Below are 13,309 nucleotides of genomic sequence, written 5' to 3'. Positions count from 1 at the left end.
TTTTTACCAAAATTTGCCTACTGGCCTTGTAGGTAACAAGGCAGGAGGGAGAAAACACAGTAGCATGTAAGATTTGATCATTTTTGTGCCCAAACATGCACCTTACCAATGTGGTCTGACAACTTCCAGTCAAACTGAAGAAGAGAGGTATCTATATAAAAAGTGCTGAATTTATGAATAAATAATATGGCAACAATCAAGGCTCAATTACATAAATGAGGAGAAGAGCAAATAGTAAAACATTAAAAGAAACACTGAAACAAGAGAACACATACTTTCCTTTGACACAGAAGGGGTAACTGCATGCCTCTTGAAAGGATCAAACTTTCCAATTTTGGGTGTAATATGAGCCTGTCTGAGACCAGATCACTGTTTTGTGCCCTACAGTCAGACTCATCATGTTACAGTCACTGCAGGTGTTTGACAGATGACACATTTTGTCTTTCAGAAATCATCCATTTATGAACGAAAAATGGAAAAGCCTCAGACTCATCCCACAACTCAAAGCAGGGCAGAGATAATGGCTGAAGGTTTATTTTGTAAAGAAGTCTCCTCACAACTAAAGGGAAGCAGCACTACGAGTTCACCTCCCTGCGCACTGTGCTGCTCCTTCCTGTCTCCTATAAAAAAGTTTCCCTTCAGTAACACTTCCAAGACTTACACTGCAATAAAAGCAGGCAAAGGAGATGACTATAACAGCAAAAGGCAGGTGAGGGTGAGCTGGGGAGTTTCTGCCCACCTCCTGCTCTGGGAACACAGCCTGGCAGCCCCATTCCCAGCCTGCCCATGCTGCAGGCAGCAGGCAAACATCACCTGGCCAGCTGATTTCATGGTCTGCCTAGCCTGGCATGATTAGCACCAATTAAATGTCATGACAATCAACTTCAGCATGCGACTACAATATAGATAAGTTACCAATGTTTCCAACACTTCCTTCTGCCATACAAGATGAGGGATTTTTACACTGAAAAAATCTGCTGCATCCACTAGAAATTAGTTCATCAGTTTGGCAAAAAGCCTAACACAGCTAAGCAAAAAACAGTTCGATGAAGGGCATAAAACCAGAAGTTTTATCTGATTTTTAAAATCTAACATCACCTCAGTGCTACAATACCCAATCAGCATGGTCAGTATGGACTAACTGCTGTGGAGGTGAGAACATAAAGCCATTCAGAGAAATTCCATCAGAACCTGGGTTTTTAATCTGTGTTTATGTTTTCATAACTCTATTGTATAAGTTACTCCATACAACTGCATTTTCCAGCTGCAACCTAAAGAGTCACAGGGGCTTTGCTTCCTGCTTGCTGTACTGTAGACTCCACCCAGTAGATGCCACATGAATTGGGCAAAGCTTTTGGATTGAAAAACAGTGAGATATCTATATCTATCTATATCTATATCTATATCTATATCTATATCTATATCTATATCTATATCTATATCTATATCTATATCTATATCTATATCTATATCTATATCTATATCTATATCTATATCTACTATATCTATGTCTACTATATCTATGTCTATGTCTATATCTATATATCTACATCTACATCTATAAACATGTATATATATGTACATATATATATGCATATGCATATATATCTGTAATATAAAACAATGCAGGGAAAGGCAAAGGCATGTAAAAGTCTTACACTGACTTCCCAACAGATATTCTTTTCATTTCCAAACATAGGCATTTTGCTAAATTACAGCACCCTTTGAAACAACAAAGTAGAAATGAAATACTGGAGGAAAGATAAAGGCCTGCTCAAAATGAAAGTGAAGCATTCTGAGAATGTATAAATCCCTGTAAGATTAATGCCTCAATGAGAGAGCTGCACATGGAGGAAAGCGCAGGAAGGCTTTGTACCCTGCTCTGTCAGTGGGCCCCACACACCTGAACTTCCAGCACTTTTAAAGCAAAAGAAGTAGGGAAGCAACTCACAATGACTTCCTTGAAAGAATCTTTGTCACTGATTGTCTTATCCGCTGTACATCCAGACTGGTTCAGGTAGTGGTAGTTCTCGGGTACAGATAAGTAAAAAGCATCTAATGAGAGAAAACAGGGTGAGTGGAAAGGAATACCAAAACAGAAGTACTCCACAAGTTACTATGTCAGTTCACAATTCATTTGTTCAGAAATTATGACAATGCACAGACAAGGTTTTATATTAAAATCCGATGGGAGGTTATTTTGCTGGGGTTTGTTTTATTTAGCTGCATAATAGAGTTAACTCTACTTTTTATCATGCAAAGACAGCAGGCCCACAGGGAGATGATGAAACAGCTTTAGGCAATTTTGCACGTTTACAAATGTCATTTCTATTGTTCAGTGGATTTATTCTTTATGAGAAAGGATTAGAGCAACCAGAATTATTTATCTTTGTTGCTGTGGAGTTATTTAGTACCAGCAAAAATATTCAGTTTGAACACAATGAGGCATGTTTGTCCCCAAGTAATTTTCCCAAGGCCACAGCAGAAGCTGGGAGGAAAACTACTGTCACCTCAGTGACATTCTTCAGCTAAGTAGGTTCCTTTATCAAGTTGAGCTCAAATTCACACTCACTGAATCCCAGCTGAATAAATAACCTATTTCTCAGCCTGGGTTAGTGGATTTCTGCAGTTAAATTCCCCACTGCTGTCACCACTGCTGACTGCTAGCAAGAAACCACTACAGCTGTGTGACTTGTGTTTTGCCACTCACCTTTCTCTCTCTCTTCTATCCCTGCCAGCAGAGCATAGAATATATGATAATTTCTTTCCCCGGGGTTTTGTCTTACTACACGATTCTGTCAAAGTAAAAAATAGTTTCCACTTAAGTGATCATTTTTGAAGACAAATTTTTTATCCACAGTTTCAGACAAAAATTTAATCAAACTCAATTAAATAAGCAAATGCAAACATCAACTTACTTTTTCCAATAAATCTGGAGCCAGCAAGAGAAGCTTCAGTCAAGGAATAAAGTAAAAATCAATCAATTAAAAAAATCAATTAATGCAGAGGCTTTTTATAATCTTCCTTCTTTTGTTTGAGACAATAGGAAGACTATCATGGTCTTTTCCTAAAACATGCTAAGCCTGTTTCATACAATACATCTACAACAAGATAAATAAAGTAGCAACAATGATAATATTGTAGCAGTTCTAATATTAGTGTATCAACACCTTCTCTTCCATCCCATCAAAACCGGACTTGGCAGATTATGAATTTTAAATGACATGTGCTTTTGTTTTTTCCCTAAAGCTTGGAAAAAACCTCAAGAATTAAATTTTCCCCACTGAAAACACAGTTTATGTTTAAAACAGCAGGTAGGATCTCCTTGGAATATTCCTCATCCCCACACCTCTGCTGCTCTCGTGGAGGTGGCTCACGGACTGATTTTGGCAAACGCAGGACAAATCCGAGGATTTAACCTACCCAGACTCACACTGCAGAAATTGAGCAGCTCTGCTCTTTCAAGTACTTTTCCAGAGAAGTAAGCAGCTTATCTTTGGGTACAGTAATGAGGGAAATGGCTGACAACTCAAGTTATTCCCCAGGACTCAGGCTGTTTTAGCTCATTACATGGGAAATGCACACGAGCCATGTCACGCTAGGGGCAGCAATACAAAGTGCTACTCCTCCAAGGGTACAAACAGCCCACACCACCACAAAAGCATGAGTGCATGTGTGAATTTGGTGTTGCTGCTTCCCCTTCCCACCTACACCAGCTCAGTTTAACAGTGTATATTTCAGGATGGGGTGAAAGGACAGACAAAGGCAAGCCAGCTCTCCCTCAGTCTTCCATCAAGGAGGTGCACATGTGCTTCCCACAAACAGGGGTCAAATCACCAAACAAGGATACAATCCATAATTCTTCCTCCCTGAATGTTCCCTTTTTGACAGATGTTCAGCTGAATAAACTTCCCAAAGCGACTTGAGTTGTTGTTGTAAACAGTCTTTGCATTGCCAAAAGCTTCCATAATTGGACTGTGAAGAGAGAGAATGACAGGAGTGTTAACATGTGACCAGCATGCCAACAACTTCACATGGAGCTGGTGAAAGGAACAGCACTCTGACAAGCTCCCCTCTGACACTCCACTCAGCAGCAGCCTACATCCCAGCATTACCCTCCATTTAGCAATGGGCATCTCAGTTTTCTAGCAGAAGATACAAGCATTCATGCAACAGGAAGAAATATCACACTGAGCTACTCTGCAGCTTCAGAGTAGTAACTGCTACTTCCTACTTCTTTTGTAATTGCTCAAAAGATGCACACAGTTCTCACTGCAGTACTCAAATGATAGAAATAAGAAATCTCAGCACAGGAAAATTGCTAGATAGATGCAAGGAGTCCTTGTCCTAGGGAAATTAGAAAAAATAACTACATCAAGATACAGCATGTACAGCAGAGATGAAGCAAGATAAACAAAAGTAATAGCATCTCAAATTGCCTTTGTTTTTAAATAGTTTAGAACCATGTAATTTCATGTCAACACCAAGATTTCTTTTCTGCTTGCATAGATTGTGTCCAATTTATCTGATGCATTTACTCATCTCTCTTATCAGCTCTCCTTATCCTCCCTTTCCTCAGAATGCTTTTACCACTTGAGCACTTTATCCTCACCATGCTGTATCTTGTTCTACCATATCCTCAGGCTACACAAACTGAACCAAAGGTATCTCCCTCCCATCACCCATACCCATTACTCTGATTATCTGAATTCAGCCCCAAACACAAATGAAAGCCACCATTAAAGCTTCATGCAATTCACAACTCTATGTATTTTTGCTTCACTAAGAAATACTACCGTGCTCACAATTCTCTAGAGCAGCCAGGTAATTTTGTTTAATGGAGCACTTCCCTTTCTCCTGTACACATTTTACTGTTCAGTAAACACACACACATATTTGATTGCATTGCAAGATCTTATTTCCATGTCAAGGTTTATGTCTTCTGAAAAAAATACCTGTGTATTGTAAGATCCCATACCTGCTCTCAAGAATAGCTTGCTCCACACAGGAGGTCTTCTCTCTGGAGGACAGCTCCAGTGAGTGTTGGCTCATTGCAGACAAGAACTTGAGAATCAGCTTAGTGCTCTCCGTCTTACCAGCACCGCTTTCGCCACTGAAAGCAGAGGAGGAAATGGTTTGCACAGTCCCAGTGGCCAGTGGAGAAGCCCTCTGGCTAGCCACCCAGCCACCCAAACTCTGCATTACTGGAGGCCAGGAAGACTGGGGTGATTAGAAGTGATGGTCAAATGAAGCCAGAACACCCCATTACACTTCCTGAATATGACATCCAGGGAAAAACACAAGCTGTCCTTAAGCTTTGTAACTGCCCAGACAGCATTTCAAGGCACTGACTGCATATGTACACACACTTAGGAGACAACAAAGAGCTCTCTGAATGCAAACAATTATCCAACACTTCCCACCATCATGTTAAAATAAACTCACACCAAAGACATGGTAAAGGGATAAAGACCAAACTAAGAATTGTATGGGAAAGTTTGGTATGCATTGCAGCAATCTAGCTAATGAAGGAGCCCTGCTGGGAGGAGGAGGAAGTTAGAGACACCAACACACATTCCAACACATAAAGGCTACTCATATAATTAATACTGAAATTCTTGGTGAGCTACCTGCTCTTTAAACAAACTTTTTATATACCTGTTGAAACAAACCAGATTTGTGTGAGTTCAAAATATCCAATTTCCACCTCTCATTACCATCAGAAATATGGTAATGAGAAAATATCAGAAAACCTCTCATCACCACCCACAGGATAACAATGCTATTTGATAATGCTAAATTAACATTTTTTAAAAGCAAATTATTAATAAGCAGTCCTGCTGATACAAACAGAAGGCAATATATTCAGTTTCTCTTCAAAACCAACACTCTAAAAAGGGGAAGTTTAGATTTGGCTCATTTCCCCAGTACCCCTTCCCTTCAATTATGTAGCCTAAACAGACACTGTGAGCTATTAAGAAATATAACTTGTAGGGAAAGTTTGTCTAGCTTGATCATTCTTCATCTACAGCAACAGCATTGTATCCTAAGCTGTGGCCTAGCTCCTCATTAAGCTGTACCTAATTCCAGTTTACTCCCAAAGAAAGAGGGTACATTTTGGTCTTACTTCACCTTTTCCATTATAGCAAGTGGGAATTTTGACTTTGATGGAGCCCAACTGGGCATGTGGAGCAAGCCTAGATAATTTCACAGTCTTTTGTTGTGCCATTGCTGAGTAATGGCCCCACTGATTTTAGGTTACAACAAAGTATAATGATGCTTTCTAGTAAAATGCAAGGAAGAAAGGCACCACCCATAAATACAGTATGACATTTTCCTGCAAATGAATGTCAACAATAAAATTAGGGAAGAGACATTCAGGAAATATAATGAGACATCTTCATAAATGCCAATAAGTTCCAGCAAGTGTGATTCATCCATTATATTTATACCACATCAAACAAATTCTGTAGTGTGTTATATGTAATTTTACCATTGACGTTTTTAATGTAATTTTGCTGTTGATGGCCTTTTCAGTATTCCTTCCCTTTCTCTTTTCACTTATCTCTTCTGCCCAAGAAGAAACACTTAATATTAATTCCTGCATTCAATACTCACCATAACATTTTTACTAGTAGTTGTGAGAGAGCTTCACAAACCCTTGCATTATTCTTGTCTAGTGCAATAAATCATCAAATGATACACACCTCTTGCTGCCTGATTCATTCCCTCTGAGCTATGCATATAGCTCAAAAGCAGGCACAGGGTGACACTGAGGACATCACCTCTTCCACTGGTACCATCCTTCTTCGGCCCCACCCACTGTCCCTTGATCTGCAGAATCTGTATGGAAGCTGAAAGTTACCCCACTGTAACTGAGAGCCATTCTGTCACAGCGGTCACAAGGGTTGCAGGATGAAGAGAGAGACGAGAATGTTGACCTCATGTTCAGAAGGCTTGATTTATTATTTTATTATATATATTACATTATATCTATACTAAAAGAAATAGAAGGAAAAGTTCTCAGAAGGCTAGCTAAGCTAAGAATAGAAAAGGAATGAATAACAAAGGTCTGTGTCTCAGCAGAGAGTGAGACCCAGCTCTGCCATGAGTGGTCAGTAAATCCAAACATCCACCCGAGACCAATCACAGATCCACCTGCTGCATTCCACAGCAGCAGATAACCATTGTTTGCATTTTGTTGCTAAGGCCACAGCTTCTCAGAAGGGAGAAAAATCCTAAAGAAAGGATTTTTATGAAAAGATGTTGGTGACACCATTCTACAAGTGCCATTCATTCAAAGCTGATGGAAAAATATTTCCTGCACCTCTCTCTGGTACAGCTAGCATTATCCACAATTACATGCTCTTGTTTTTTTCTCAGAACAGGAGAGAGTCAGACTGCCCAGTGTCCTATTTTGACAGTTGCCAACTGGAGATGCCCATGGAAGACATAGATTATTTCCCTTGTGTTCTTCCAGCTTCCAGTTATTCGCTGTTCAGAGGCCTCTTGATCTAAATCTGGTTTTCACATGTCTTGTAACCCTCAATATACTTATCTTCTATGAGTTTCTAGCCATACTCCCTTAAAAAGCAAACGGTCTTGTTTTTTAGATCCACCTCCATTAGTTTCATTTGATACCTCTCAGTTCTCATGGCAGAAGAAGAAACCAACAATTCATTCTGGCACTCTTTCTGCTGTGCATGACCTGATGGTTAGTGCCCCAAATTCAAGGTGCCTGTCTCCATTAGCCATTTGCTATGTTATATTTTTTATTACTTTTTAAAATTTTCCTCTGAACCACCTTCAGTTCCACGAAGTCTAAAGGATGGATTTACACAATGTTCTCTGCTCATTTAGTAGAAACCACTCCATTCTATTCACTTCTACAGTTACATGGGATCAGTCTTTCAGAGTGCTCAGAAAGCTTTTGCCTACAAGGTCAGTAAAAGGGTGAATATTTTAGTGCAACCTTTCCAGCCCATGAGTTTAAGTGCCCAGCTTGTTCCACATCACTAAGTTCAGGACTGCGAACATATTAAGTCTGACAGCAGGCCACAAGGCCCCCACTTAAAAGATCTTTAGACTTTCTCCATTAATTGTTCTATGCAGGGCTAAGGGCACAGCAGCCTGGACTCACGACTGCCACAGCATAAAAAGGGGTCACTGGGAGAGACTCCTCATTCTGAAGGAGGTAACACTGAATCATTTCCCTGTTCTGTCTGGGTAAGGGACAGCAGAACAGTCTGTAGTGGCTGCTAATCGCTGACACACCAGAGGCACTGCTCCATGAGCACCTCTGGAAGCCCTAACCCAGCTCCTGAGAGCCAAATGACCAGGAGCCCCACAGTGGGGAAGGGCTCAGGAAGGCCAAAGGGTACTTGAAGTGAGACAGGAGGCCAACACATGTCTTGACCCTACCTCCTCTTGGAATTTCTATCAGCTGAACACCGCTGGAACCAGGAGTGATAGCTATACTCGTTCTTTTCTGTATCTTTTCTGCCTTTCTCTCTTTCTGCCTCTAATTCCCTCTTCTTGGAGCTCTGTGTGACTTAAAACTGGATAAGCTTAGAAAGTTAATGCTTTGACAAGTGTTTTGTGTTGATGGAATGCTGCTCTAAACCTTTGCAAAAGTTCTCTGATTTTTTAAAGTTGCCAGTGAAGTTTTTTGTTGCTTTGACCCCCTTGAGAACATCTTCTCAGCACTTCTCCCGTGTGTCTGAGTACACAAACAACTGTAAATCCTTTTAGGAGTCTCACCAAGTGAGGTTTTTTGGGGTCTTACAGTCTGCTGCCTTTAAAACCCCAAGACAGATACACACAGACAAAACAGGCCCCTTCAGCAAATATACTTCATCAATTGCACATCTGAACTTTGGTGCATCAGCCCCACAAGGACACCACACCCACCACAGGTCTGGGTCCCATATAAAAAAATTGTTTCGTATTGATTTTCAAGCTGAAAAACAATAACAAAAAGTCTCAGGCCATGAGATAATAATAACAGAGAGAACAAATTGGTATCAGACAGTGATTTCCCACTCATGGCACTGACTTGAATGTCATACAGAGCGATGGTTGTGGCTTCCTTTACACTGTGGGAGTGCTCTGACGTGGATCAATTGCAATTTTATCTGAGAATAGCGCATGTGTTTGCTTCAGCACAGACTAGGTCACTTTAAACAGAGCAGCAAAAAAACCTCAAACCAAACCTATTTTCCTATTCTTGTAATAAAGGTGTGGAGGTTTGAACTTGGTCTCAACTTGTGAACTTCAGCTAATCATGGGGCAGCTCAGCTCCTTTCCTACACCAGGACAAGCTACTTGGCTATTGCTCAAATTAGATGGACTTTCTTCATGTTCCTGAGCCACCCAGCTGAAAAATCAGAAGATGTTTTTAACAGGCGGGTTTTTTTCCCCCCTGTTTTAAATGAAACTGGACCCTGCAGTAACAGTTCAAACCAAAATGAAACTGAGAATTCATTGATGCAGATGTTTTTGTCTACAGAAAAAATGCTAGTTTTTTAGCCTGGGACAGTTAAAACACCATTTCACAACAATGTACATATTCTAATGCACCAGTTGAGTACAGCTTCTTCGGTATGTTGTTTTGTTAACGTCTTAGGCTGCTAAGTCCTTTTTATGCAGCATTGTAATTAATTAATGCCTGTTACACACACCAATAAATAAGCATCTCTGGGTGATTCAATTTATCATCTCTTCTGTATTTCTTTCCTTTTCACCTCTGACCTGGATGGTTATACAGGAAAAATGGTCTCACATTTAAATTATATTCTGAGCTTTTCTTAATCATGTTCTGCAATTCACCCTCTCACCCTACCCCAGCCAGAAAAATATCCCAATATTAATTTTTTTTCACAGGTTTTTGAACCCAAAGCCAGAAGAAAGCAGTTCCAAACCAAAGCTGAGCTAATTCTGGGGGCCAGCAGGGGGCACTTCAAGTCCAGAGGATCATCAGAAAGCTTTCCAAGCGCCTTCCTTTGTGTGGCTGTTACAATTTGCTACCAAATGCTGAGATCCCAAGGTCAGGAGCAGCTCATAGTGCCTATCAGAATGTGAATAATTCCCTCATTTTAACCACCGTGTTTTCGAGATGCAACAGAATCTTCCTCTTCATCATCTCTTACATTATTACATAACAATGCAAGACCAGAATATTTGTCTGAGTTAAAACACTAAAGAGCTCCACTTGGCTATGTTCTCTTTCAAATGCCAGTAGCAACCAAGAAAGTTATAGTGACAGTACAGTGATTTGTTTCAATGTCTAATTCTAAATCAGTAAAAGATGCAGGAATGACCAGGATGCTGAATTTGCCAAGCACACTGTTATACCTGCACTTCCAATGCCCTAAACGAGATATGTGACAACAGGGAATTTCCTAAGCTGTAGAAAGGCCATGGAAACCTTCAGTAATTTTAAAAAATCCTATTCCTAATCCTTCACAGATAGAGCAGCTAATGCTCTTTCAGGAAAGCAGATTTGGCATGCAATTTTTTAAATTTAAATTGCACATTTCCTCAATTTCTGCAGTAACAAGATACCCTTATAAGTTGTATTGTGCCACTTATCTGAAACACAGAACTTAAATCACTGTTTCAATCCATGACCACAGTATACAATTTTAAAAGGGATTCCTAATGCAAAACTTCTCCATATTATAGCTTATCTGTACCAAAGCACATGGTTTACAGAGCAGAAAGTGCTGAAGACTCCCCTGGAACATCACACACTTCTGCTTATGTTCATTTTAGGACATAATCCCCTTTCCTCCTGGCAGCTTGTGAGGAACTGGAATGAAAGGTAAAATACTGACGGCTAGTACAAAATGGCAAATATACCAATGGCCACCAGAAATTGTTTTGATCCCTAAATTTGTGTAAACACAGGGTGTTCTCAAGTAACTGCCTGGCAATAAAACACAAAATCATTACTCCAGGTTAGCTATTGTCACATGACAAAGATCTCTGTGAATTTTATTTTTGCTTGGACTCTTACCGGAGCTCATCTTTATATGCACAGAACTATGTATCAAGTAATAAGAAGGAGAAATACAGTTAAAGAAAGCTGAAAAAACACACTCTTCAGCTTTGTGTCACTGCAGAGCAGAACCTGCCTAGAGGCGAGGGCAGGTGGGCACTGTGACCTGAGAGCCTGCAGAAAGTTGCAAGGCAGGCCTGGCTGTGTTGCAGCTAACCCACATTTCTAACAACAGCCTGGGTGCTGAACATACACCAAATCCCCCTTGTATCCATGAAGCCTTGCAACCTGGCCCACGGTCTGAAATGTCAGAACAAACTGCCTATTGCCAAAGGTGCTGCTCTCACTGTGCCTCATCCCCTCTCCGTCCCACTGTCTGTCCCGTGCTGCAGTCAGTCCTACAGCCACCACAGGGACTCCTGGGGAGGTCGGGAGACAGACAAAATCATGTCAGCTTGTGCCTGAAGAGCTCTACACATGTAACCTTGTGGTGCAGGAAGGGGACAGCAAGCAGGCCTAATCACAAAACTGTTGGGAAGGCAAGAGATGAGAGGGAGGGGAAACATAAGGTCTCCTACCACCCTGAGCATCACCCCTGTCCGGAGCCTGGGGCCATGCTGCAGTGACCTGCTCCTCCCTATCTGCTGGGCCAGACTTTGGTCTCCCTGCCTGTGTGTGAGCCAACACAGCTGAGCTGGCAGGCTGGGGAATGGGAAAAGAGCTGGCTGCGTTTTCAGCTCTTCTGGAGGCAGAAGGAAGGAGGAGCTGGAAGCAGTGAAAAGCTATTGAAATGCCAACTGCTCCCTAAAGCACCCTAGGCCCCAGCCAGAGCCTGAATACCAGCAACACAGTGGCTCAAACGGGAAGCTATTAAATCACCATTAAATTAAAGCACAACAAGATTAGGCAAGGAAGATTAATCAGGCAGAATTAAGTGGCTGAAATGTGGAAGGGTTTCTCTTTTGCTATTCTTATTTACTGCATATCTCAAGAACTGGTAGGTTAAGTTTTTCTTTTCCTCCATATAGGAATCAGAGTCTAGTGGTGAGAAACTACTGAGCTGCACAGAGATGTTTAAACTGGTGGGAAAACACTTAGGGTAACATTTGATGTGCGAAGATCAAAAATGCCCAAAAAAATTCAACCGAGTTTTTTCACTAAATATAATTGTAAGACACATAAAAAAAATTTAATGTTTTGTTAGAGGTACACAGAATGACACAAAACAAGTTCAGAACTCTCTTGAAACTGTGCTGTTTAAAAAGCCTGCTTTCTTTTGGAGTTCTCCCCATGTGGCCCACAGCCATGCTCCCAAACCACCTTGAAAGGCTCGCTATTGTATTTGCGGGGTGTCCCAATGATGGAAGGAATGATCTGACTCCAAGTTCTCAGAAGGCTAATTTATTCTTTTATGATACTATATTTTATAAAAGAATACTAAACTAAACTATACTAAAGAATACAGAAAGGATATTTATAGAAGGCTAAAAAGATAATAATGAAAACTTGTGACTCTTTTGAGTCCTGACACAGCTTGGTACTAATTGGCCAGAGAGTGAAAACAATCCAGAGCAGAAACCAATGAACAACCACCTGTTGGATAAACAATCTCCAAACACATTCCACATGTGAGCACAACGCAGGAGAAGTAAGTGAGATAAGAATTTGTCTTCCTTTTTCTCTGAGCCTTCTCAGCTTCCCAGGAGAAAAATCCTGGGCGAAGGGATTTTTCAGACAACGTGAATGCCACAGCGCACCATCAAGGGCACGCAGAGCAGCAGCAGCAGCAGCAGCACTCACCTGATGAGGATGCACTGGTTGTCATGGCGCTTCCAGAGGCAGCGGTAGCACTCGTTGGCCACGGCGAAGATGTGGGGCGGGATCTCTCCCATGTGGTGCCGGCTGTAGCGCTCCACGGCGGCGCGGTCGTACAGCCCCGGGATGCTCTTGTAGGGGTTCACCGAGGCCACTATCGAACCAATGTAGGTCTGCAAGCACACAGCACCCCCAGAGCTGTTAGCACACGTGTGGGGAACAGATTGACACTCTTCACTAATGACAGACAGAAACACACGTTTGCAAAATCGTAACAATCCTTTGGGTAAAGGTGGCCAGCAATTTTCCCTGATTTCTTCCCTTCAAGAAAAGCAACAAAAGGGCAAAAGTTGTTCCCATCTCTGTCATGTTCTCAGGCTTACCCCACCTATAACAGTGAGCTTATTGACTGTACAAATCCCTGCCTTAATGCCGCTTACAGCTGCATGGTAATGCCTATCAGCGCTGGCCTACAGCTGCTTCTCATGCGTCCTT

The 13,309-nt window shown here is 41.3% G+C and overlaps 1 protein-coding gene across 1 annotated transcript in view; it reads right to left on the bottom strand.

Moving 5' to 3' along the window:
* MYO10 (myosin X) overlaps nucleotides 1-13,309 on the bottom strand; it is a 163,511-nt gene that overhangs the window by 60,946 nt on the left and 89,256 nt on the right. Inside the window, exons 4-9 of the mRNA XM_058029124.1 lie at nucleotides 12,800-12,987; nucleotides 4,979-5,113; nucleotides 3,851-3,975; nucleotides 2,919-2,932; nucleotides 2,711-2,795; nucleotides 1,952-2,055 (exon numbers count right to left, since the gene is read on the bottom strand). Of these exons, the coding sequence (XP_057885107.1) occupies nucleotides 1,952-2,055; nucleotides 2,711-2,795; nucleotides 2,919-2,932; nucleotides 3,851-3,975; nucleotides 4,979-5,113; nucleotides 12,800-12,987 (651 nt within the window). The remainder of the gene's footprint in view (nucleotides 1-1,951; nucleotides 2,056-2,710; nucleotides 2,796-2,918; nucleotides 2,933-3,850; nucleotides 3,976-4,978; nucleotides 5,114-12,799; nucleotides 12,988-13,309) is intronic.

Source organism: Melospiza georgiana, chromosome 1, assembly GCF_028018845.1.
Source record: "Melospiza georgiana isolate bMelGeo1 chromosome 1, bMelGeo1.pri, whole genome shotgun sequence".
In the NCBI taxonomy this organism is placed as follows: Eukaryota; Metazoa; Chordata; class Aves; order Passeriformes; family Passerellidae; genus Melospiza; species Melospiza georgiana.
Note: the sequence above shows the minus strand (reverse complement) of the source record. Positions and strands in the feature narration are given on the sequence as shown.